The following is a 27,727-nucleotide window of genomic DNA, read 5'->3' on the forward strand; positions in this document are numbered from 1 at the left end:
CAATGTCTGTGATAAGAGCAATACATATTAAGTAAAATCTACATGTGTTCCCAAGGTGTACTACTAGTGTTCACCTAAATTACATGTAGGTGGTTTACCTATAATTAGTAAATTATGGCACAAGATTTCCACCTGAATAATGGCAGATTTTAGACTAACATCACCCTCCTTGGACAGAAGTGTCTGGAATAAACTGATGTCAATACAAACAGGTTTCACTGTACTTCACTAGGTCTACAATACAGTCATAATATCAAGTTATAAAACAACTATTGTTACATTTCAAGCAAAATAAATTATACACTCAAACTGTGTTTTAATTCTTAAACACTTTCTCTCTGTACAACTGTTTGTGATTCATATCAAAAGAAATCAACAATACAAACACCAAATGTTTTTATTAAAGTTTCAAGATGATCGGTGAAGTGGCTGTAATTCAAATTCAGTCCAATACACTAAACACAGATTTTCCTTGTTGGTGGATACACTAGTAAAAGTGATAGTACGTTTCAAGTCCACCTCAGATGGCACCGGAGGCATTGACCCTCATCTCAGGATCTCTACTGGAAGTTAGCTTGGTGTCCATACGCTTCTGTTTTTCAGTAAAAATGACAAAGTGTGACTTGAAACAGCTGGTGGTTGAATGACATTGACTCCCAAAGGTTTATACGTGTCACATGGCACCTTTGAAAAATGTCACATGGCACTTTTGAAAATGTCATGTTTTTTGCATACCTAGTATACTCACAACATTTACACACACCTAACAACATGTTTCTATGATTTAAAGGATATTTCCCACAATGTCTTGGAATAGACATGAAGACCAAACTGTATAGCTAAATTGAGTATCTCTTTTTACTAGTTTGACCACTTTCGTCAAAGTTTGATCACATATAAAGCAGTGTTTTTGTATGAGTGATAAACAGGTTATACCTGGCTATTTACTGAGGCTCTCTGCCATATACTGGTATCTTCCATATATTATGTATACACGGTATAGAATCTGTACTAGTTTTACCAGATTTGTCTGATCTGTTACCAGGGTTCCCAAACACTGTGTAAGTACCCGTTTTGTCCAAAAAAGTGTCCTTCAGATGTACACTGCCATATTCCTGGCTTTATCATGTTTGTGATTATTGCTTTCAACTAAAAGTTTTGTGTCATGGATAAAATGAAGTCTCTATATTCTAGCTCCTATAGCTCTGTAGCTTTGGATTTATTTAACCAAATTCACATTTTGTGATAGATTTAACTGCTCAGTTTTTGTCAATTTGTGTTGATATTTCCAAGATGGAATCATTTTAGACATTATTAACCAATCAGATGATGCCAATAATGTGTCATGTGATAATCTGTTTGACTAATCAGAGGAGGTGTGATATGTGTCATGGAACTTTCTCTTTGAATAATTGGGAGGATGCTAATTATGTGTCATGTGCCTAACTGACCAATCATAGAAGACTTGCTATGTGTCATGTGACTATATCTGACCAATTACAATACACTTGTGTCCTATGACTATCTCTGACCAATTACAGTCGACTTGTGTGTCATGTGACTATCTGACACAATGGTGTAGTCTACTGACTAGTTTGGATACTTGCGGAAGATGTATTTGGAGACATAGTGTTAGCTGCTTTTGGTGTTGAATGCATCTGTTGATGTTGTTCTCCGAGTAGTTTGTCTCCCTTGATGCCCCGCACACTGACGCGACTAGGTCGTACTAACAAACCATGGTTTGGTTTACAAGTAAAGTATCTCTTCCCCTGTATGGAACCATCGTTTTTACCCTTAGCTGTTCTAAGCTCCACACCTAGCCATACACCGTCTGCAAAGTGAGTTGGGCCAAGGTAACGTACAATGCCAAGTTCATTGTTGAGGTAAACGCTCATGCCTTCTTGGAGACGAAACTCCCCAGATGAAGTCAGTGATGATCTCTGTGTTCTTTGTAAGCCAGTCACACTCTTTGACCTGTTGAAAGTGGTTGACAGGAAGTGAGCAATTTTACAAAAATATGCAAATAACAGATACAATTGATAGACCCTTTCCAGGCCATAGAGGGGGCTCTTACTGAAGCCATGGTCCAGGGGTGAAAGGTCACTAGTATTCTTCATGTCGAGTTACAGAAATTCAGTATTAAATCATAGACCCGCCACTGGTGGAGGGTCTATGATTAAGTGCATCTAGATTGAAATATCCATCGTTGTTCGCACTCCTGCTAACCAAAGGCTAAACATGAGTGTCTAGTAACCAAAGGAGTGGACACAACGGTGAATCTTTTCATCTAGAAATACATCAATTTCATTTTTAAATTTTGAAAAACACTCTAACTTTCAAGAAGTTTGGCCTATCATAATGAATTATCATAATGAATTATGTCTTCACATCATACTAAAAATTCTGGCTTTGTCAGATTTCATAGTCTTCCAGCCAATCACTTGGACAGCGCCCTCTACACATGAAGAAGGTCTATTTTATGTTAGTTGATGCAAGAAGTGTATCCAGGGAGATTTAAGACTGGCTTTTAAAGACACACACATATGTGTAATGTGTGTATTTACACAATATCTGCCAGTCTTCATATCTCTCTGAACTGGAGTGCCACAATAAAGCAATTTAATGTTGATTTAATTTGTGTACATGTATTTGTTGCAGTGCGCTTTTACATTATCCGCAATGTGAACTACTATTAGTTGTGTTTTTATATAGATGCTTGGTTGTCAATAATGTTATGTACTTGCAGCAGAACCACAACAAAAGATCACATTTACAACCTCCTCACCCCTCCTGACGCTCACCCTATGGTATAACCACCAGCATTTCTATGGCATAGACCCTACTACTTCTCTCTCCAAAAGAGGGAGTGTGGTTACAGGGGGTCACATGGCTATATAAAGCTCTAGATGATTGTTCAGTGGTAGTGTATTAGGGAGATGTAGGTAGCAAAGGTTATGGGGTTATAACTCAATCACCAAATTTGCCACATCAAACGAGCAGTTTGCTTGCTGGTATCCTTGTACCTATTAATACATCATAAATGCATGGTTGCCTTCTTTAGTATGGGTAATACGATCACATCTCTTTATTTTTATTTTATATTACAATGCCAACAATTCAGTTCCGCAATACATTACAAAAACAGATGCACCAAGAAGCTATGGTGTGGGAATAGCCACGAAAAGAGCATCAAAACATGCACAAAATATACACAAATGCACAGACATAGACGAACACAGACGAACACACACTTGCCCCGGCAGACACACAGAGAAACACACGTCGTGTATGTGTGATGTAAGGTGACAGTGATCAAAGGTTTCTGAACATGATCAGGTTTGGGCACTGAAATGATGACCATGTCAGAAACCTTCAGAAGTAAAACACAAAGAGCACAAAACGGGACAAGCCATCCTACACTAGGAAAGTATTCAATTCAATATCATGGGATACAAAACTTGAGAAAACTATGTACATTAAACATTTTGTATTTTTCTTTTTTTCACTAATCGAAAGTACATTTCCTCGTAATTCCAAAACAATATTGTCCATTCTTGAAGTCTAACGATGCATCAAGTATACACGAATTTTCCTTTTCACATATTTTTGGTCAAAGTTATAGAAACACACTAATACATCAAACCTCCACTTTGCCCCACACACCACCTTTTAGATTGATAGGAATAGAGTACTACTGTCTTTTATAATGTGTCTTAATATCTAAAAAATTAAGTTGGTAAGATTCATGGCTAGCAGTGCAACATTTTGTCCTGACCTGACGCGTGACCGACCGATAAATCTTGACCTACAACTCACCTCTCCCTTTTTATTTACAAAAACCACAATAATTATCATGAAAAGGAAAATAGAACATGAAGAGCATTAGTGACATGGACATACATAGAAAATGACATGAAAGAAACATGCAAGTACACCCAAGACATCCTGATCTATGAGGGGAGAGGGGGGGGGGGGTCCGGGAGAAGGGAGGGAGGTGAGATCAAACTATCAGGCCTATGACATTAGGGGAAAAAAGGGGGGAGTTATCATACATGAATGAATTGTTGAATTCTGAAAATTAATATTCATTACACTTCCATGATTTATGCACTGCAGGAGAGACAAATGTGTTTTTTAAAAAACAAAACAAACAACAGTTTATAACTGTTTTTATCATCTTAAGCTGTATTCCTATATTTCTCATTGTGACAGAACAAATTGAGAAAAATTAATTCTGAAAATGTTAAACAGAAATGTTTGACTTTAATATAACAATATGATACCACACAAAATAATGACCTGAAGAATCTAATACATTAAATTTTGTATATCCATTCCTCCATACATTTTGTACGTTTTTTTTCTGACAAGGTTAAAGGTCACACTTCAGCAAGGTCAAAGGTCACAGCTCTGTAAACTTCAGTTAAAGCACACAATTCACATATTTAATGCTCTGTGCTCTCTCCTTTCTAATTTCCTGGTTACTCAACTATTGTTTATGTCTTTCAAATTGACATTCCTAAAGATTGCCTTGCAAGTACCATCGGGTACCACTGGGTACCAACTCAATCGTCAGTGGCTCTCATGTTTTTTTATACAATGTACATTGCATGAATTCTGAAGTATTCATGGTTACTATATATTCACAGTTATGGTATGGAGTACCAAATCACCTACTTCAGTAACACACACACTCTCATGCACTTAATCTCAAATTTAATCCCAGTACCTGAAATAGAATATTACTGCCTAGGTGCATGATAAAAATAAGGAACATTCGATTTCTTGGTTGACACCACAACTTCTGCTCCACAAGCTTCACCTTTTGCTCTATTTTGACCCTCTAGCTATTGCAGGTACCGAGAATTCTATCATTTTTCTCTATGACCAAGTTTGATATTATGCTTTTTTTTAGACTCAAATTTATTTATTTGGTAATAGAATATAGACAGTAAAAATACAAATGGAAATGGAAATACTGCCGAGGATATCACAAGAAAGCAATTGATACTTATTTCCATTGCGGTCCTCGATTTCAAAAATTCAAAATGGCGGTTGGCAAAGAACTCTGGTCACATAATTGAAGCAAGTTTGGGTAATATGGAAAATGTACATAGAAACATTAAAGTGACTTCTGAAAATGACAATACAACTAATAATATGTACATCACTCATTTTCACTGTTGGCAAGCATTTGAGACATTAAGTGGTTTTTAACCGATTTCTTTAATACACTTTTAGACTGCATGAGACTGACTTATTGAATGTGGTAAACTGTTCCATACTGTAGTAACAGAGTTGACTCTTTTCTGACTTGTTTTTTGATGTGGATAGCTAGAAAATGGAAGCAATTTCAATAGCAAAATAAGTACTGGTTGGGAAATCTTTGAACAGAATATGTTATGACTGCCCCACCAAAATAGTCACAATGTCCATAATCAGTTCATATCAGTGTTTAGTTATTAGTAGTCTGAAAGATATGTCGTGTCATGTCAGGTCTATCAGCTAGCACTCATGAAAGGGGCTGGCCAATGCATAAAGACGTACCATCATGCGTAAGGATATACCATCATGGTGCAAGATATTATGAAATATATAAAACACACTAATAAGATGAGTGTTCGCCAACATTTTGCTATCAAAATTTAATACAGTCACTTTAGTGTTTAATATCGATATTAGAGGATTATTAATCTTGCAATACCTTGTTATTGGTACCTTATCCCCTCAAAACATTGGATATACAGGATTTTCATATTCACACACAAAAAAAGGCGAGAGAGGTTGTACTAAGAAATCATAAATTGTTCACCATGGTTACAGTATAGATTTCATACTGTTTATTTTTACAATGCCAAGGTGAGTCTGTAATATGTTAATTGAAATAAACACAAAGGAAACATTTAAATTTCAAGTTGTGATGATTGAACGCAATTAAAAGCCATTTAAATGTTTGTAGTTGTACAATTAAAATCCTGAAAGTCTGGAACAAAATATGGTCTGGCTTGACAACAATCTTACTAACTGAGATATTTATTTGGTCACACAATAAAATGTAGCAATGTTAGTAAGATATCTGTCGTACCAATTGATGTTTTGTTTCACATTTCGTGATTTTAATTTTATTAGTAGCACTAACTAAAACACCGCTTTTGACTTCATTAGTCACTTTCAGTTATATATACTCTCATTAGAGTTATATAAAATGTTATACTCTCATTAGAGTTATATATTATTTACAAATTAGGACTAGCTGTAGCACTTTCTGTGAAAGATATAGTTTATGTCTAGGTTATGAAATTTCAAAAAGTTAATAGCTCGGTTATTCTATGCATTTTACATCTATTACAAATACACAATTCCCTGCATTGCTAAAACCATACTAATGTTAGTTACACGGTGACTATGGTATGAATTTGTTGCAATATTTGTAGCAATCGATTATCAGGTGGGATTTGTTGGACATCTGATGTGAGGTAATATTGTTGTCGATTTGTGTAACACATGTATCTATGTGGCATTTGTGTAACACGTGTATCTATGTGGCATTTGTGTAACATATGTATCTATGTGGCATTTGTGTGATACATGTATCTATGTGGCATTTGTGTGACATGTATCTATGTGGCATTTGTGTGACACATGTATCTGTGTGGCATTTGTGTAACACATGTATCTATGTGGCATTTGTGTAACACATGTATCTATGTGGTATTTGTGTGAAACATGTATCTATGTGGCATTTGTGTGATACATGTATCTATGTGGCATTTGTGTGATACATGTATCTATGTGGCATTTGTGTGACATGTATCTATGTGGCATTTGTGTAACACATGTATCTATGTGGCATTTGTGTGAAACATGTATCTATGTGGCATTTGTGTGACACATGTATCTATGTGGCATTTGTGTAACATATGTATCTATGTGGCATTTGTGTAACATATGTATCTATGTGGCATTTGTGTAACATATGTATCTATGTGTGACATATGTATCTATGTGGCATTTGTGTAACACATGTATCTATGTGGCATTTGTGTAACACATGTATCTATGTGGCATTTGTGTGATACATGTATCTATGTGGCATTTGTGTGGGACAAATTGGCTTTATATGCTGTGTTTGTATATTGTTGAGTGTAGTATTCTGTCATCAAATGTGCAAGAACACAGCTGTGAAATTTACTAAAAAGATAAAATTTGATTATTTATTCAAATATATTCAAATATGATAATGACGACCCTACCTGATTGGTGATTTCTTTGTTGCACTCAGATTCAATACACCAACACTTGCTCTACCGGTAGTTTTGATACCTAGATCATGGAAAGAAGGGTATCATGAAACAGTCAATGATGAGTATATTCTCTACCCTACTATGGAACAATGGATATTATGAAACAGTAACCATATTAATTTCCACCCCACTGATAATGAAAGAATGGGCATCATAAAACAGTTTACATTTATGTTACTTCCACCCTTAGCACTGGTAATGGGGATATGGGAGTCATGGAACTGGGAATTTTCATACTTGACACTGGTATAACTGATGGATGGGTTTCATTCCACTGGGACTGGTATATAGGAGGAGGGATCATCATGAAATAGACTGTGCTCAAGAAATTGTAAAAAGATGGTAACATGAAACTGTGACTGGTTATGTGCATCGGTTACATGTTACCCCAAGAAGCATCGGTGTGTAAAACAAGAGTATCATGAAACAGTTACTGCCCCACCCCCAACCCCATCTGACAAACACAACATGAATGGTGATATGGCTTGAACAAAAAGGAGTGATATCAAGTAACAACCTCACATTATTTGTAATACAGTACAATATTCAGAGTCAGAGTGACTTTTATTACTTACTGTTATTTCCATCCAGTGAATTGAGGGATTCATTGGAGCCAGTAAATGATGACCATCTGGTATAAGAAATAAATAACATATCATTGACCAGATTAGGACGGTATTCTATTTTATCATTTACATATCAATGTGTGACACTGTCAAATTAGGTAAGTACTACAAAATTATGAAGGTGTGTGCTTTTGTAGCACATTCCGTATAAAAGTTGATGCATATAAAGACAGTCTGGCTATTCACAACACAAATGATGTTGCGTTCGTGTTTCCCTCATGTGACGTAACTCATTTTACACTCACACAGACAACTTCAAATGCAAAAGAAACAATTATACAGGTGCCATGCACAGTGGAGATGTAGAAGTAGTCAAGTTGAAATGTTGATTATCAGTTAGAATGTAAACAACTGAAGCCATTAAATCATCAAGTCCATGTGTGATGTTTTTAGTGTTTATCACTTTTCAATGACGACGTGATTGGGTAAAGGATCCTGCTGTATGTGTGTTGTGTCTTTGTTATTGCTAGTCTTGAGTACGTAAGAAGTACATTCAGTTTGACTTCACCGTACAAAGCAGGTTTTCTCTGGGTACTTTGGTTTCCTCCTGCACTAACACTGAACCAAAGGAGCCTATAAATGGGACTAGCTCCTGTTGGTTATCCGACAAATAGATAAAATGTGTCTATCTTTTTGTCAAAAACATCATGTCACATGTGAGAAACACAAAGGCAACATCATTTTTATTGTAACAGTATGTACCGTGTAGATATTATGAAAGGATAGAATTGACTGAACCTTACTTTCTTACTCTAGATGGAGGGGCAAACACTCCTCTTTTGGGTTCACAGGTAAAATAGCGTTCTCCAGACACAGAGCCATCATTTTTACCAACTGGTTTGTCTAGCTCAATACCATACCACCAACCTACAACAATCAAGGTCAAGGTCAAAGTTCAAGTGTAAAAAGAGATTTGAATCTAGCGTCCTTTGAGCTGGAAAACTAGTTGAAAATATATACGCCATTTTGTACTCATTTGTGTTGAAACATTAAAACAATAAAATTCCTGATATAGAAATACTAGGCAATAGAAATGAAGACACCACAACATTCCACTTACTTGAAAAATGTGTGCCCTTACCTGGTGCAAACTTGGTCTTACCACTAAATCTAACAATACCAATTCTCTGTCCAGCTACTATAACTTTATCACCTGTCTCTATGTCACCAGTGTCTGATGTAATACTATGACCTGATGGTGAACGTCGCAGACCTACCAAGACAATATGACAATCATGAAATGTAAACAGAGTGAAAGTTTCCACAACTCAAAGTATGTATTAGTCACACATACACAAATATGCGTGCAAACAGTAAATAAACAAATACATATTATTGCACTCACATGCATACATACACAAACACACATACACTAGGTTGATAAAGAAATACATATACCAGTACTTGCACACATACACATACACATACACATGCATACGTACATAATACAAACATGACCACATACAAGCACATACACATGCATCCTGTACACAAGCAAATATATTATATATAAACACACACATACACACACACACACACACACACACACACACACACACACACACACACACACACACACACACACAAACCCTGGTGTCTTCTCCAAAGCGTTGCCAACTATAAACCCCTTTGTCAATGCTGACTTTAAGTATACATGTGTATCTATTACATATATGCCTGCATATCTAGATATCAAACAACTACAATACTTTTCAATAGACAAGATTACTAATCATCCACTGCTGATGTTCACTCTTTCAGGTTATTTTTGCTTTGTGTGGTAAACAGACCATTAAATATGCAATTCTACAAGTAATGGTGGACTACAGTCACATGTTTAAAACATCCTTACCTGTATCAATCTTGGCAGTCACATGACCAAGTCTAACTTTGCCATAGTTGATCTGACCAAAACTATCACGTCTGGGAGTACCTGGGGCCCTAGGTGATGTACCTGGCTTGGACATCTTAGATATTGGCGCAAAAATACCTGTACGAAAATACAAGAAGTCACATTAATTGCTGAAAACAAGACATTTGAATCATGTCTTTTTTAAGACATAGACCATGAGGTATGCTGGTGGTCTATATCCATGCCAACATCAAATCTTACTCATCATATTTTTTATTTTTGTGTGTTTTTCATGACTTGAAAACATAATGGAGTGTCTGTAGGGCATGTAGAGAGTTTTTAACAGAAAATTTGATTGGGAGGAATACATTCTACAAGTCTTTAGATTCAGAAATAAAGAAATTAACAACTTGTTAGTCTGTGTTGTTTTCATTTTTGTGTTTGTTTGTTTGTTTGTTTGTTTGTTTGTGTTTGTGTACGAGTACAATGTGTGTGTGTGTGTGACTATGTATGCACATGTATGTGTGTTTGGTGTATATTAGAGCATATGTGTAATGTTTGCATGTGGATCCGATGTATGGTGTATAGGAGTGTGTATGTGTATGTGTGCATAAGCATATGTGCATATGTATGTGAGTGTGTGTGTGTGTGTGTGTGTGTGTGTGTGTGTGTGTGTGTGTGTGTGTGTGTGTGCGCGTGTGTGTGTTTCTAAGTATTTTCCCATTACATGTACAATGTATATATGTTTTGATGGCACTCTTTGCCTGGGAACAATATAAACTAAAGTAGAATGCATTTCTTTCATACAGGCATATCCAATAGTGGTGTACACTTTCATACATATATTTTTCACTGTATTTTTAGCCGACATATGTTACACAAAACAATAAAACCAATAAATGAGTCACCTGTGTTGACATGTTTGCTCATCAAACTACTGTAAAAAAAAGAGTGAGATCAGAAACTGAGATCTGTATATTTCAACTTATCTGAAGATTTTTGGATGAAAACTTACCATGTTTGGGTGGGCATATGAAATAAGAGATGCCACCCACACTGCCATCATTTTTACCTTCTGCTTCATCTAACTCTATTCCTGCCCACTGACCAGTTGCAAATTGGGTGGTACCACAAAATCTTAGAGTTCCCACCTAAAAAAGGAGAAACATTTTAGCATAAAAATATATATTTGAGTTACAGACCATAATCTTTACATCACTGCAGACTTTCCATTCTTTTACATTACAATGTTTGTACAGAGACACTCCATGTACCCTTTCCAGTCTCAAGAGGGCGCCATATTGAGAAATGTGATGGTTACCAAAACAGCAATTTCTATGTCACTGACAATCTTCCAAACCACCAAATATCTAGTTTTATATGTAATGGGTGTTTTCACTTGATTCCTAAATTTCTGGGCAGTTTTTGTATTTTCATATTAAAAAATAATCTTTCATTAACACATGGACACGACACATTTTTGACTTGGTGTTCAGTATCTATAATGATACTGTTGGCTGAGCCACCTTACAACTTTAAAAGTGTACAGTTTTTGTCACTTTTTTTGGGGTACAAATATGATGATTTTGATACTGAAGAAGATAATCCACTTTTGAATATGATTCAAGAACAAGCAATATTCATTGATGTTGAAACTTGACTGAAAATCACAAATTTTGTATGCTAGTCATAATTTTGGTGGGAAGGTATTCAATTTTGAAGCAGACTATATATAACAGTACCCTACTTCAATATCTCTACGATACACTCAGGACTACAGGACTGTCTGAAGTGGATATTTCTGCAACACAGAACTAAAAATGTGCTTGATTTGCATAATTTTGAGACAGCGATAAACAGCACAGCCTTCATCATATCATGATGAAACCATGTCACTGATTGGTTAACAGACACAGAAAGCACATTGAAGTGACACACCTGACCAATCACAAAGCATGTTATGAAAGATTCACCAGATAACAGTGACATGACAGTTCATTGTATTTTGGTATTATTCAGTTGAAGACTGTTGACTCTCTACAAGTCTGACCGTTACTCTGGAATTTCAATCACTGTTATCCAATAATGCCAAATCAAAAGCCATTGCCCTCAGGTTGGGATTTAGCCATGTCTGACTTCTTGTGCCATTTTTGTAGTTTAAGCGTTTCTTTGTCACTGCCAAGTCAACTATAGATTACGTGAATGCTCTACAATATAAACAGAGTTACTGAACACTTACATACACAAATACACACATACAAAATATATACAAATACACACATATATACACACACACACATACATACATATATATACACACACAGCAAGGCATTTCCAATGCAAAAAAACACAAAGATACCCACCAACATGGACACGAATATCCTACAGCCAAGACAGCCAACCCCCATCCACACCCACCCACCCCCACACTTCCACCCAGACGCCCACCAGGCAACCCCTTCCTCTAAACACACAATCACTTTATTGTACATAGATTAAAATGGAAAGTTTGCTTCTGTCTCAAGTTTAACTTTCTCTCACTACACCATAAGTATTACAAATAGTTGGGATGGTGTTCTCTTTAAACCTACACTAGCTGTTACTGCAATATTGCTTTTTTTCAATCAGATATCCAAGAATAACTACAAATTAACTGAAAATTCAATAAATAGACAGTAGAAATGTTTACTATTAGAGGACGGCCAGTTTTATGCATAAGTAGTTAAATAATAGGATGAAAGAGTGACTACACTGGGGTGCTGATGTTTGGGTGTGGACCGTAAAATTACTTTGATTGGATTTATTGTAACGTACCTTACTGTGTTTACCCACATGTGACCAATATTGATCAAAATATTCCAGTTGCAGCGTTGAAAAAGTGTGATTGCATTGGGGGTGATGATTCAGACCCACAAATCAATTTCACTGGATTTATTACATCATACTATACCCACATGTGACCATGATTCAATATTGTTCAAGGTGTACAGTATTCATTAATTTATATTTTAACAAAACAGATTTTTAAAAGTTCCAGTTTCAGCTAGTGCAGCTTTAAAACATTTTTTCATGTCCAGAACACTTCAAGATGAAGGGCAACCCAGTCACACAATATATCCTGCCATCATAGTAATATTTATTTATTTATAACTTAGTCTGTATGTGTAGTCTTTCAGAAATTTTACCACAACCAGTGAAGGTATAAGGGGTGACCTCCAATGTCAATGACCACACAGATGCTTCATGTTTTCTTACACACACACACACACACACACACACACACACACACACACACACACACACACACACACACACACACACACACACACACACACACACACACACACACACACACACACACACACACACACACACACACACACACACACACACACACACATACTGGTACACTGATCACTGTTCCTAAATTGTCCAAACTGGTGAAAAACATTTCTTTTCTCTTGAGTAGGTTTTATTCAATAAATTAGGAAGTTTCCAAAAGTACAAATCCCGGGAAAAGATCAAACACAAACACATTTTACTCTTACAACCCCTCCCCCCCCTCCCTTTGGCCACATGCCTGTGCATGTTTTGATCATAGACTATGTTGTGATTTCCAAATTTCCTTCATCTAATTAGCATATAATCAATACATGAATAAAGATTAGCATACTAATTACCACATGCTAACAAGGGTATTCACATGCTTCATGTTTTCTATTGAAAGCAGTGGTTTATCCCCTTACAAGTATTTCATGCTTTCATCCGTGTGGTCATTGACTTTTCGACAGGCCACCTTGAAATAATCTTCTTTCAAAGGAATTTTAAGCCATAAAGTATGTTTGCTAAGCAGGTCTGATACTCAAGAAAATGTCTAGATGTGTTGATTTGTGAAAACACACAACTTTGCAAAATGATGCAAAAAGTACTATCATTTTGTGGTCTCTGGTTATAATTTATAGGCCATTATTCAACTCACCATGCACACTTCTGAAAATACAACCCATAGCACCCTCATCCACACACACACACACACACACACACACACACCAAACAAAGAAAGCCATCTGAACAATACATTTCGATAAAGCTACATTTTCTTGTTTTGAAAGGGACTGAACAGCGCCATCTATGGCCACAATGGTCAACATCTCTTGTCATGAGGCAAATGGAATGTACTTGTGAACTATTTTTACGAACTTACTTTCAAGGTTTTTGTAAAATTAGTGACATTTATCAATGGATAATTGTGTTGTCAGAATTTTCTTTTACCTCACTGTGACTTGAAAAAGTGATTTTAATACTTTATTTCAAAAGAAGGTGTTATAAAAAAAATGTTTGTACAACTATCAGTATCATGATACGTTTATCAAAACACCTTTTCTTCATTGACTCGAAAACGATGATCTAATCTCACTTTTGTAAAAAAAGTTTTGAGTCCGAAACATGACTGGTTTTCGTACTTTTTAGAGACTGTATTATCAATAACTTTTGCACTTCCTTATTGTGGAATATATGCAGGTATCAAAACTCACCTTAACTCCGCCAACCATAACTCTGTCGCCCAGATTCAGTCCTAACGACGATAACAACACTTTGCCAGGTACGCTGTCATAGCTCACAGTGTTATACTTTGGAATTTGGAATTCTGACTCAGTGACATACATTCTCTTCAACTTGATGGCATTGCTAGACATTTCAGCATTTAAGTCTATGGCATCTGGGTCAGGAATACAATCCAAGGGTGTTCGGCCAAGGTCGTCCCTGACATTGATGTTTGCTCCGTGCTGCAGTAAACACTTCGCTGCTTCAAAACTACAACTTGTTGCAGCAATGTGCAGTGAAGTGCCGTTGTCATACTCAGCACAAGTACTATCAATATCTGGAAGAAATACATTTTTATCAAATGTTGGATGCATTTTTCAAAACCATATGATAGAGTTAGAGTCTGTCTATCACATGGTCATTCTAAACTGCAGTTTTGAGCTATAATTTGGTTATAATTTTGATAATATCCAAGTTGTCCAGTTAATTCACATCTCACCCTGTCCCCTGAATGTGCCTATCTCAGAAACACTTGATTCATTTTTCAAGTTGGTGGTAATTCAAATCTTACCCTCTCCCCTGAAAGACAATACCTCCACAACAATTGATCCGATATCCAATTTTTCAAGTTTCCAGTAATTCATCTCTTACCCTGTACCCTAAGAGTTCATATCCCAGAAGCACACATCTCCTTACCTAGTCCCCTGGAAGCCTTTAGAAGAAGTCTAACCAGTGGTGCAACATCAAAATACACAGCATAATGTAAAGCTGACATATGAGTCCAACGACATCGAATACTGACATCTGCTCCTTTGTTTATTAGAAGTGTTGCAAAGTTGACAGCTGCAGTGGGATCACCAACACCCATGGCCCCTGATTTGCAGGCATACATCAATAATGTCATATCAGTCAAACCATCTCTGTCATCTATGTGGGATCCTCTTTTTAATATCTATAGACAAATCAATATTTTGCCTTTAAAAGTTAAAACTGCTAACATTGGTGCTTTCTCTTTGGTTTTATTTGAGACTCAGAGTCAGCATTGTATACATCATATTCTGGTTACTGGAAAAACAAAAGATTTTATATGTTGACCACTAGGAGGCGATATTCAACTTCAAATTTTGGCTGGAAACGGTGTGGGCCAGATTCATTCAGTAGTACGTCTACTACACTGTGTATGGACTGACTGATTATTTGGTGTCTACTCTGCATAGTGTAGTTTGAAAATCACCGATTCTCAACATTCATGGAAAATACTGATCACATTCTTAGTAAATTCAAATACTTCTGTTTTTGTTTTTAATTGTTTCAGTTTCAGAAACTCCACAAAACTTTGCATACATTATATAAAAGACACGTATCAATATGGTCTGAATTACATTGTATATAGAATTTTTCTCATCTTACTGCAGTCTAATCTTAGCAGTAAATGGTGCTAAAATAAGAATGAAATTAACACCACTTGGAGAAATTTAGAATGATATTAATACATATCTCTTGGAGAAATTTACAATGAAATTATTACATATCTCTTGGAGAAATTTACAATGAAATTATTACATATCTCTTGGAGAAATTTGCAATGAAATTAATACATACTAGTTGGAGAAATTAAAAATCATATTAACACCACATGAAGAAATGCAGAAAGAAATCAATACATATCACTTTGCGAAACTTACGATGAAATTAACACCACCTGGGGAAATTTAGAATGCATATGAAATTGATATTACTGTGTCACTAAGTACAAATTGAAAACATCAATTTCATTATATACACACAGAATACATATTTATTATCATTGTTGAAGATAAATTTAGTTTTATTAACTGCTGGTTTAGATGACTTACATTACAAGCACTTCTCAGTACATTGGGGGTCAAAGGTCACGGTGACTGAAATGTAATGCCACCCTTTATGAAGTAAACTGCATGTTTATGAAGTGTTTTATGTACAAAACATGTGCAGAATGAATGGGTGATATGACGGTTCCTAGCTATAACCATTCAGTGTGTTATTGACACATGGTAAACAACTGTTGTGCAAAGCATAATGAAATGTCTATAAGCAATGAAAAGAATTTCATGAAAGAGAACAACTTGTTTTTAGTATTAGGGTGCTAAGATAAGATAAAGATAAGATAACACTTTATTTTAGCCGTTTAGAAAATTTTACATTTCTAATTTGGTATTTAAACAAAATAAAGTTAATAATGATCTATGAAATATAAATATTAAAGTATACAGTAGTTCTAGTGTGTGTCTATTGACTACATGTATCATCCAGGTATATGTAGAGAGCGGTTATAATATCCTTATGTTTTGATTGTAGTATATATCTAAATTGCTCTCCTCTATCTAAGTTTATAAAGTTTGAGTTGAGGGTAGTGATAATACTAAACATTTTTTCTCTTTGTTTTGTATATAATTTACAATGAATTAGATGATGTCTTTCATCTTCTATTTCTTTACAATGTGTGCATAGTCTGTCTTCTACTGGTGTTTTTGGTTTTGTATATCTACCCTTCTCAATTGCAAGTTGATGGCAACTTAATCTAAATTTGGCTATTGTTTTGATGTGTTGTTTATTGTTCATTACTTTAATGTATTCTTCTTGTTCCAGGGAATTTTTGAAGTTGTTGTATGTACGTAACTTAGAGTTTTCCCTTTTGTTATTTTCATTCCATTGATTGATATAATATTGTCTAATTGAGTTGTATAGTTCTTGTTTTGTTAAATTGTTGATATTCTTGCTGTTATATAATTGTATATTGTGTTCAAAGGTAGTTAGCCATGAACCTGTGTAATCATTGTTCTCCATGTCATTCATTGCATAATAGGCTAAGTTGTTATTGTCTAATGTCTTGAGGTATTTGTAATAGTTTATTGCTGAGTAGTATATTCTACTAATCAGTGGTTCTCTCCCAAGTTCCATTCTGCATCCTATTTTGCTCACTCTGTTGCTGACATTTAATATTTGGCGACAAAAACGTAGATGGAATTTTTCTGTCTCTGTTTTGTCCCAAGTTGTTTGATTTTGGAGAACACCCCATATTTCGCCAGCATATGTCAGGATAGGTAGCTGTGTTGTATTCATGAGTTTTTCCTTTATCTTAGTACTGTTTATCTTTGTCGAATATATCTGTGACTGGATTCTTGCAGCTTTGCTGGCTTTGTCTGACAATCTGGTTGCTGTGGAGCTCATAGAGCCATTTGTCTTGAATGTTACACCGAGATATGTGTATTGTTCTGTAGTTTTTATTTCTTCCAAGCCACATTTGAATTGTCTTGTATCTTGTTTGCATCCTGATTTTCTAAATACCATTATTTGTGTTTTGTTTGTGTTTACTTGCAATCGCCAGTCTGTTGTGTATCGATGAAGGTAGTCCAGTGCATTCTGTATTCCTTCATAGGATGTTGACATCAATGCAATATCATCTGCATACAACAGGCTGTTGATTGTTTTGTTATTAAGCTTTGGTGCATTTGTTTCAATGTTTGCGAGTCCGGTAGTGAAATCGTTTACAAAGATATTAAACAATGTCGGGCTTAGTGGACAGCCTTGTTTAACTCCATTATCAATTTGGAACTTTTCTGTTATCACGTCAGTTAATTTCACGATGAAGTTCATATTGGTGTACATGTTTTTCATTATGTTGTATACATTTCCGTTGATGTTGTTACATAGTAATTTATAGAGTAGTGCTTTCCTCCAAATTGTATCAAAACACTTTTTGAGGTCTACAAAGCAACAGTAGATTTTCTTATTTCTTGAATGGTATTTCTTTATAATAGTGTGCAGTGTAAGAATATGGTCGATAGTTCTATGTTTGCGTCGGAAACCTGCTTGGTTTGGGTGGATGATGTTATTTCTTTCCAGATAGTTTGATATTCTATTGTTAATGATCATACTAAATAATTTAGCTATCACATTACCAACTGAAATACCTCTGTAGTTGTTTGTGTCTGTCCTGTCTCCTTTCTTGTGTACTGGGGTTATAACGCTGGTATTCCATATTTTTGGATAGATTCCTGTATCTAGTACATTGTTGTATACTTGTGTCAGTGCTTGTTTAACTTTGATGTTGCTGTATTTTACTAGTTCTCCTGGAATGCCGTCTGGTCCACTTGCTTTATTATTTTTTATTGATCTTGTCACTTGTACCACTTCTGATAGTGTTATTGGTTTATTTAATTCATGATTGTTTTCCATTTCATTTTCTAATTGTATTAGTTGTGTTTCTATTTCTTGTATTCTATCCGGTGTGGTAGTGTTATTTTTGCCAATTTGTTGGAAGTGTTTAGTCCATATAGTGTGCGGGATTTCTTTCAATTTGTTGTTTTCTTTGGTATTTGTGATAGAATTTATCTTCTGCCAGAAATCTTGTACATGTTTGTTTTCATCTGCAAGCTCTATTTGTGATAGTATTTTTTGTTGTTTGTCTTTCTGCATTCGTTTTACATATTTCCTGAAGTCTTTTTTCTTGGTGTAGTACATTATTCTAAGTGTACCATCCGTTGGGTTTCTTTGTAGCATATTTGCAATCGTTTTCAGTTCTTGTTTCTTCAGGTTGCACTGTCTATCTGTGTAATTCATTTTCCTTCGTTGTGTCTTCTTCTTTGATTTCCTCTTTATGGAACATATGTTTGCTATTTGATGTATCATCTCTTGGAATTTCGTTGCCATTTCATTACTTGTGTTATTTGTATTATTTTTTGTAAATGTGGTCACAATATCCTCGCTTTCCTTTGTCTTCATGTATAGTTTGTATATTTCTTTATTCATTGCATTCCATTGGTAGCTTTGATGTGCAGGTTTTAGGTTTACCTTGGTATCAGTAGTTTGTCGGTATTTTGGTATTTTGACGATAGTTTTGATAGGACAATGGTCACTTGATGGATGAAGTTTCTCAACTTTGAAATGGATGATATACTTTAGTAGTTCTTCATTTACTAATGTGTAGTCCACTGTACTTGCACCATGATAACCATAGCATGTGAGTTGACCTGACCAATCTCCTGATGTCCGTCCATTGAGTATTTGTAGATGGTTTAATTTACATAGTTGTATTAGTTCTTCACCAAATTGATTTTTCCATGTATCAGTGTTTCTTCGTCGTTTGACTGATTTGCCATATGTATATGTGTCTGGTAGTGGAATGTTTATATGTATGTTGTCTTCTTCATCAAGAATTACATCATCAATGTTGTTCGTTCTCGCATTAAAGTCACCTTGTATAAGTATATGTCCATGAGTGTTATATTGTTGTAGCTCTTTGTTGATTTCTTCATAAGGATTACAGTCATTATCATTGTAGAAACTGGAATTTTGGGGTGGTATGTATGTTGTGCATATGTAAATGTCTTTTTCAAGGTTGAAAAATTCTTTATTAATTTTACACCATAGTGAGAATTTACTTGTAGTTGGTATAATCTTGACTCCATCTTTGATACTATTCTTGATGAAAATGCTGATTCCTCCTGATGACCTCCATGCTTTCTTGTTTTTGGGTCTAATACTGTGGTATGTGTAATATCCCTTTGGTTGTGGAATGAGTTCTTTACTTTCAGTATTCAGCCATGTCTCTGTCATTGCGTATATATGGTAGTCTTTGATTTGTGACTCTATGTCTAGTGAACTTTCTGTTTTGTTGTCTATAGTTCCTTGTCTGGGTTTGTAGTTATACCTTAGACCGGCTGTATTCCAGTGGCCAATTGTAAGGTAACTTGATGACATTGTATTAATGTTTTTTCTATTTCTTTTACGTTGTACTGTCATTATTTATATTTTAAGTTGATTCAGTACCGTGTTCTTTTTCTGTATCCATCTTGCCATCCAGGTGTATTACTGTGATGTCTTTCTGGAGACATTGTGTACATTTCATGTCCTCTCCTGTCATACATGTAGTATTCATTTCTCGTGTCTCTATTTCTTTCCTGGCGATGATCATTACGATTTTGATTTAGTGGGTCAGTTGTTGTGTGGGTATTTTACTGGGTCCAAATCAAATTACGAATTACAACTGTACAAGCTAAGGGACATCTATGCAATTTTTAACAGATTTTGCAGATATGGAAACTTGAACCTAGGACTTCCCAAATACAAAATGGACACATTTTCAAGTACTAGTAACCCCCAACCCCACTCCTGGGGCTTCCCTCAACTCATGACGAGAGTTAACTTCTGTCTCACTAATACATCCATGGTCTCACAACATTGGCATTATTAAGGCTACTCAAAATACCAAGTACCACAGTCTACAGCATAGAGAATAATAAGTTGTCATGGTCTCACTATCTCAAGCTATCAAAGCCATGGTCTCTGGGCTACCCAGTATTATGACCACAATATTGTCTACTAACTCTGCACACCACAACAAATACTGTAGCCTACATGTATGACCACAATACTGTTTACTAACTCGGCACAGAATAACAAATACCCCAGCCTACATGAATGACCACACATAACCTCTAGGATATTCCTCTACACAATCTAATTGTAGTACATGTGTACACGTACAAGTACAGATAGTTCCCAGCCAACTCTCCTGTGATACACACAACTGTCAGTGTGTACATGTACAGATATAGATAGAATCCAGTGAACTCTGTGTGATGTATATATACATCCAATTACATTGTACATGATCACAGCTGCACCTGTCTGCACTTCCTTAAAGGGGAATGACATTCCAGAAAATAATGGCATTTTCATAAACTATGGTTCTAGAGTCAGGAATATTATATAACAGTATTGAGGTGATATACCACCCTTGAAATGAATGCAAACAGTACAAACCAAAATCATATGATTATCAATCAATCAGTCAATCAATCAATCAATTAGAAAACATCTAGAGGTCTTGTATCATATATATGAAGCAAAGTACAGATTTACTGTGCAGTTATATATTGAAAGCTTTAGCGAATAAGTATGTTTTAAGATTCTTCTGGAGGGCATTTAATAACCGAGTTTCTGTCGTAGCTCTAGTGTCAAAGACAGAAATGTGTGGCATATGAGAAGACACAGCTATTTATAGGCATGTAAAGATAGCGGTCATGGCAGGATTAGGGTTATCCTGCCATGGCTGCTCTCTTTTACATGGACTTGACCCAAAGAGGGTTAGGATAAGCCAAACACAATACCTACCTCTTGTCCAAGTACCTCTATATTCTGTTGTGTTTGTGGCACCCATTGTCTTATGATTGCATATATCTGTGCAACGGGAGTGTTTTGGTTCATTAAAATATTGTAACATCCTGGACAGTGAGGATCAAAGAAGGTTAAATCTAGTCTCTGGCATTGTTCACACAGTGGCGCCTCCTCTACGCAATGCACTGTAGGGTTCTCTCTCTGAGGTACATTGAAATCTAACAATGTAAACCCACTATGATGGTTCATTCGGCTAGTGTTCTGGTTCTCATCCTCAAGGGTCATTTTGGCATGATGAGTAGGCAACTCAAAAGTCTTCATGTAATCCTTGTTCACAGTAGTGGGCTGTCAATCATTCTTTCTGTGGACACACCCCCTGCAAAGACAAGTATGAACAAGTATCAAAATAAAATGTTACAAGATATTGGTACTTCTACCTCCTCACCATTCCGTAGTTACTATGGAATCAATTTTTAATTGCACTTCACCATTCCATAGTTACTACGGAATGACATGATCCCTTCATACTATTCCACGATTAGTTAGAATTCTTATCAAATTTTAACTTACTCTTTCAGGTAAGTCTCATTTTATTTTTATTTATTTTTTCAATTACTCTACAATTTTATTTAAGGTAAAACTTACACAAAGATATAATTTTTATGAGAAAATGTTGTGGTCTTTTACAATTCCCAAAGATTAATCGTTGCACAATGTGTTAATGCACAAGAGACACACATTTTTGCATTTTCCATTCTCAGTACAATAATTAAGCTGTGAAAGCTGTCTTTCACAAAGACATGATTCTAGGTTTTACAGTATTCACACATGTAAGGATGTTATTTTGCAGTGACCATTTTAACAGCAAATCATGTCTCTCAATTTTGACAATTTGATAGCATTTCCTTTTGGAGTGAGAATTACTACCAAAATTTCTGATATCTGAGTACTTTGAAAAGCTCTTAAATAAAGATACAAACGTACAAACTTTATGCCATAAAACTATCCTGTCTGCATAAATTATTAAAACGCTATTAAAAGAAAACTCAAAATGCCAATGATCTGTTTTAAAAAAATGACTACTAAATCACCAATCTTAAGTTAAATGTTAAAGAAGCATCAAATTATCTGTGTCAAAAACAGTGACAACAAATCTCAAATCTTTTACTCTACAGATAACTTAAAATACAGATGATAATCTCAGATATGTACTGATTACTGTTCCTTATCAGGAGATTTTGTCTGGTCAGATATTGTCTGTACTATCATATCTCAAGTGTCCTCATAATAGCCCTAGGGGAAGGTTAATGGTTGTTGAAGAGATAAGAAATGAGAACCCCTACTGATAAATCAAATGAAATAAAACCTGATACCCAGTCACATATAAGGAACTCTTCTCTCTCTTCTTGTCTTCATCCAGGACTGCTACATGTAAAAGGCTATATTTGGTCTTACACCATGTATGAGCCAAGTTGAACAAAACAATATAGAATATCAAATATATACTCTGGTCATTCTACATGTATGTCATGACAATGTGCATCTATGTCATCACAAACATGTCTATGTCACTGGTTCTGCTGTTTTCGAAATATGAGTCAAAACGTTCAAAATTGTCATTACTTTCCCCAATTTTTCTTTGATATTACTGGCATTGGTATAATTATATTGTTCGGCAATATTTCTCTTCATTCAGCCAGAAAATACTTGTGACACACAATTTGCCCCTTTAGGTCGCCTGTATTCCCAAATATGAGAAAAATGTTGGGAAATAACATCTAATTATTCCTAACATGATTTAATTGAATGATTAAAGTTCTCTTGCAGAAATTGTTCCCTCTACTGCCGTGAATATATTACTCTATCTCATAATTTTGATATCTGGTGAGCAGCTGAGGACAATCTCAGAGTCATTAAAGTATATCGTGGTGTCACAGCAGACAGGTCATATCTGCTATGCAATTGTAATAGGCAGAGACAAACTTACTACACTGACGTGATGATATGCAATGCAAAGAATGAGTGTGAATCACACATACTAATTATGCCATGTCCCCAATTAGTATAATTTATAAACATATGATATGCATGTCAATGTGTGTCCTCAAGAATTTACCAACACAAGCAAAGAGATAATACACAGAAGGTATTTATATCTATGGCTTTATTTTAACTGAAGATGTGCACAAGTACGTTTTTTTCTACACAATAACTCTTGCTATCATGAACAACAGAGCACCGAACACTTTAGGGACATGAGGTAAATCTGAGTAAGCAAGCAATTCAGACAATCAATGTTTTACTATAGTGTCTAATTTTCCCTTGCACTACCTGCCAAATAAAGTGTACTTGACATGTTCTAAAATACCATACCACTATAACCATCACATGTATCATGTGTTAAAATAACTCAGTTCACAGTAGGTATTTGTAATGACAAATGACAGACTAGTTTTGTGTAATCTTGGGATAGCAAAGTCAAGCTATCCTATGTTGGACAAGCGTTAATAATATATCACATACAGTAATAAAGTATATATGGGTGTGTGTGTCTACATAGTACAAACAACAACCAATCAGAAACTATACACTAGGTCTTTGAAAATGGCAAATTATAGAAAACAGTTTTTTTTTAGCAATGAAGCCAAGCTTGACAAAGACATGTCATGTTCCCACATTGTATAATATAGCTAACTTAGCCAATGTGTACTCCTAAAGAATGTACACAAACAAACACACAGATAATAGGCTTTTGAAAGGACAATGATAGAGTGCCCTTTTTAGGTAGCAAATCATAGTGTAGGCAGTGCTGGCAACTACAAGTAGACGGCAAATAATGATCTATTTTATCAAAGCAAGACATGTCCCATCATGTTACTCAGGGACACTATTTAACCAAACTACAACTTTATTGTTGACCTTGTGATATTGCCATGACAACGTAATTCAAGCTAACTATGAGGTACATAAACTTAGCAACAGTACAGGTAGTCTAACAACAAATGGTGTCCTCGTTTTTTTTTGTGATGCAAAACTTGCCAGGGATAAAACTAGGACTTTTATTGAAATATCTTTAATCAAGGATGAAAGTGTGACTTGCTAAGTGATCACACCCAGTAAATGCTACCACAAAGTGTGTAAAGCAACTGTAAAAAAAAAGACCAAATGCTATGATGCCTAAAAGGTGTGGCACCATTCATCTTTGCCCAATTTTTGGCATCATAAGCTATAAAACATTTGGTTTTCACTTTATTATTACAGTGTTGAGGTCCTGCAGATTTATACATTGCATTGAATAAACTGTGCACTTTTCAAGGTAATGCTATGAAAGTCTACATTACGTTACTGTTAAAAGTTTAAAATCTAAATTCTAAATGCTATCAAGTAAGTCAGTATCACTAATTCTTTCTATCCAATAGCACTACAGATGACTGAAATGTTAAAAAAAATGAAACCCAGACTTATACCAATGTACACTGCATGTTTCACCATGCACAACTGTATTTAACATTCCATCAATTTCAAATGCTATGTATGGATCATTCTAAATATCTTTGTCATCCATGTCTGATCAAAGGATGAATGGTACTTTAGTTCAGTGAAATTCCTGTCTGAAATAACTAAGCAACTCATTTCATATCTTTAGTAGACACTGTGTAAAGTACCAGAACTCTTCAATGAGTTTCATGTTATCAGTGGTTGACTAGACTAGAGGCCCATAGCAAAATTAACTGTCTATGATATTTTTTACTGCTGTAAATACATCTACCCTATATGAAATACACAGACAATTTATGAACACTTTTACAGGCATAGTTTTTAACTGTACAAAGAGAGTACAAAGTAACTAAATCTGGTTACAATTTACATACAGGTATTGCATAAATTATAATGTGAATTTATATATAATACACCTTTTCTCCTGAGAAGGCTCTCACTACATATAATCCATTGCAGCCTCTGTAAGCACATAGGATTAAAGTATTCATATTGCAACCTCTATCCTACCAGGTACTCAATTATACAGCTGGATTGACAGAGGCACAATCGTAGTTCAAATCTTGCCCAAGGACTTTAGCCATGCCAAAATAAACGGTAGTGGTGAGGCTCAAACTGGCAACTTAAAGATTCCAAGTCATCCACAACGAATACGAACCTACGATGCATAACCTAGCCATTCAGAAACAAACCGTTGAAACGGCAGCAACTGGGCTTGAACCTGCAACCTACAGATTCCAAGCTAATCATTCGCCCATCATGACTCCACTAAACTCAAACCTCCACTCCATTAACTTATCAGATTGGTGGTATTGTAGTCAAACAGGGTTTACATGCCTTGAAACCCATATTCTTTTAATTACAGTTACATATATGTACATACAATATCATATATTCTAGCTGCCATACCCTCTGGCAATTCTGCTAAATTTATGTGGCCACACTGTGACACATCAGCCTGCATAGTGCCAAAGACGCTGTCAGCTTGTCTGAGAGACGTACATGTACTGGTTAGCTGTCATCCTCAACTTCTGTTTGGCAACATTCACAGCAGAGATCCAAGATCTTAGTACAAGGCTAGCAATGACATAGATAACACTTGAAATGTATCAAGTCATCAGATCTTAATCTTCATGTACAGCATAACTTTCAGTTATTTGATATTCCTGAAGTATTTTGAGGCATCTCATGTCTTGATGACCTTTGACCTTTTCAGTAACATACTTATGGATGACATTTCTATTTTTAAAAAGGAAACCCTGTCTCACTCAGGATTTCTAACTCCTTCCAGTCTCAAAAATCATATTTATCATATTACATCTTGATTTTTCATCTGAGCTTTTGGTATTGTAGATAATTTTTAGGTTTGTTGGTTTTAAAACGTTATGAATTTTTTATCAAAGATAATTTATTGTTAAAGTAGATTATTTTAGATTTACTCATTTGACCTCTCACTGTCTCTGACTTTCAAAATGATGTGTTGCTTAGTTGTTACTAGAAAAGCTTTCACAGATTGCAGAATCTCCGATCAATTGACTAAATTAGGGTTTCTAAACAGTATAGTACATCCTCAGTATCATATAATATAAGAGATGTCAATTTTGCTTAGTTTTCTCAGTTTGTCAATTGTTTTTCACAGTTTCACAAATTAGGAAACACTGAAAATAAACAAAAAACAAAGGAGCATCACACAAGCTGCACATTTTTTATTGTATGTGGGATATTTGAAATAATTATATGTATCCTGAAATCCACTGTCCTATAACATTCTACAAACCTTTATCAGATAGCTAAAACAAGTGTGTCTTAGAAAAAAATCACATACGACTGATCTTTAACACTACATGTTTCAGTCGTACTGTACAAACCATGGAAGTGTTCAAACCATGGAAGTATCGCCCCCCCCCCCCCCCCCGATACTTCCATGCACAGACGAAACAAACAGTCCACCTCAAATGATCAATACCATACTTGGTGTTGCGATTAGTTCCTACGATATGCTGAAGGGAAGTTTCAATTGACGGTGGTACGTGTTGATGGGTGAGATTCATGGCAAATAAGTTGTAATCCTTTTAGCAACGTTGTGGATATTATATTGTTGTTGTATGTCAGACCATATTTATATCTCACAGCAGCCGGGATCAACAAACATACAAAACATAATTTGTGTTTTACGTCTGTAATCCCGATCTTATTTTCAGAGGATGTATATTGTTGGTAAAGATTAAATGGTTGCGGTAACGACACAAAAATGCTAGAATTACGTTCTCAGGAACGTACTGTTTATATTATAACATGATGGTTTTTACGTGCAGGGGCACGTACAACAGCTGCTCGCACTTGGGCGATCCGCGAGAGTCGTTTGGATAAATTATATCGGGACGTCCTGATACAATACAATAATTTGCATGGCACTAAGATGACCTAATGTCTTTAAATTGTCAACTCACCTCATTTAGTATGAATAACGTTGCATTCTGGTGGAGTAACCTCGGTCTACGCCACTATATTTGCTCATTTCGTGGAGTTTTATGACAATCAACGCGCGTCGCGTCCAAATCGATGGTAAGTGACTAACGTAACCTTTGACCCAGCATGAAAAAGAGTAAATAAAGCATTGTATTTTCAGTACGCCAAATTCGAGTTACAGACGTCAACCGTGTCAAATATACGAAATAATTTCACACACAGAAAATAATTATGGATAATGTGAAAAATGAATTATTATTCAATGTACAGTC

General features: G+C 35.4%; 1 protein-coding gene across 1 annotated transcript; it reads right to left on the reverse strand.

Moving 5' to 3' along the window:
- LOC144436545 (CAP-Gly domain-containing linker protein 3-like) lies at nucleotides 1–27,545 on the reverse strand. The gene is made up of 11 exons (XM_078125361.1): nucleotides 27,437–27,545; nucleotides 21,486–21,864; nucleotides 15,024–15,279; nucleotides 14,318–14,664; nucleotides 10,798–10,933; nucleotides 9,783–9,920; nucleotides 9,012–9,143; nucleotides 8,674–8,797; nucleotides 7,880–7,935; nucleotides 7,254–7,323; nucleotides 1–1,974 (listed from the first exon to the last, which is right to left on the reverse strand). The coding sequence occupies exons 2-11, from the start codon at nucleotides 21,807–21,809 to the stop codon at nucleotides 1,584–1,586; spliced, it is 1,974 nt and encodes a 657-aa protein (XP_077981487.1). The 5' UTR covers nucleotides 21,810–21,864; nucleotides 27,437–27,545; the 3' UTR covers nucleotides 1–1,583.
- Nucleotides 27,546–27,727: the final 182 nt, after the last annotated feature.

This window comes from Glandiceps talaboti, chromosome 6 (genome assembly GCF_964340395.1).
Source record: "Glandiceps talaboti chromosome 6, keGlaTala1.1, whole genome shotgun sequence".
Taxonomy (NCBI): domain Eukaryota; kingdom Metazoa; phylum Hemichordata; class Enteropneusta; family Spengelidae; genus Glandiceps; species Glandiceps talaboti.

Bases quoted from the DNA above. Each gene is read 5' to 3' on its own strand.
- LOC144436545 (XM_078125361.1), bottom strand. From the start codon at position 21,809: ATGAAGACTTTTGAGTTGCCTACTCATCATGCCAAAATGACCCTTGAG. The intron at 9,921-10,797 runs GTAAGTTTTCAT...ATTTTCGTACAG, and splicing joins CATATGCCCACCCAAACATG to GTATTTTTGCGCCAATATCT. The intron at 1,975-7,253 runs GTAGGGTCGTCA...CACTTTCAACAG, and splicing joins ACAAAGAAATCACCAATCAG to GTCAAAGAGTGTGACTGGCT.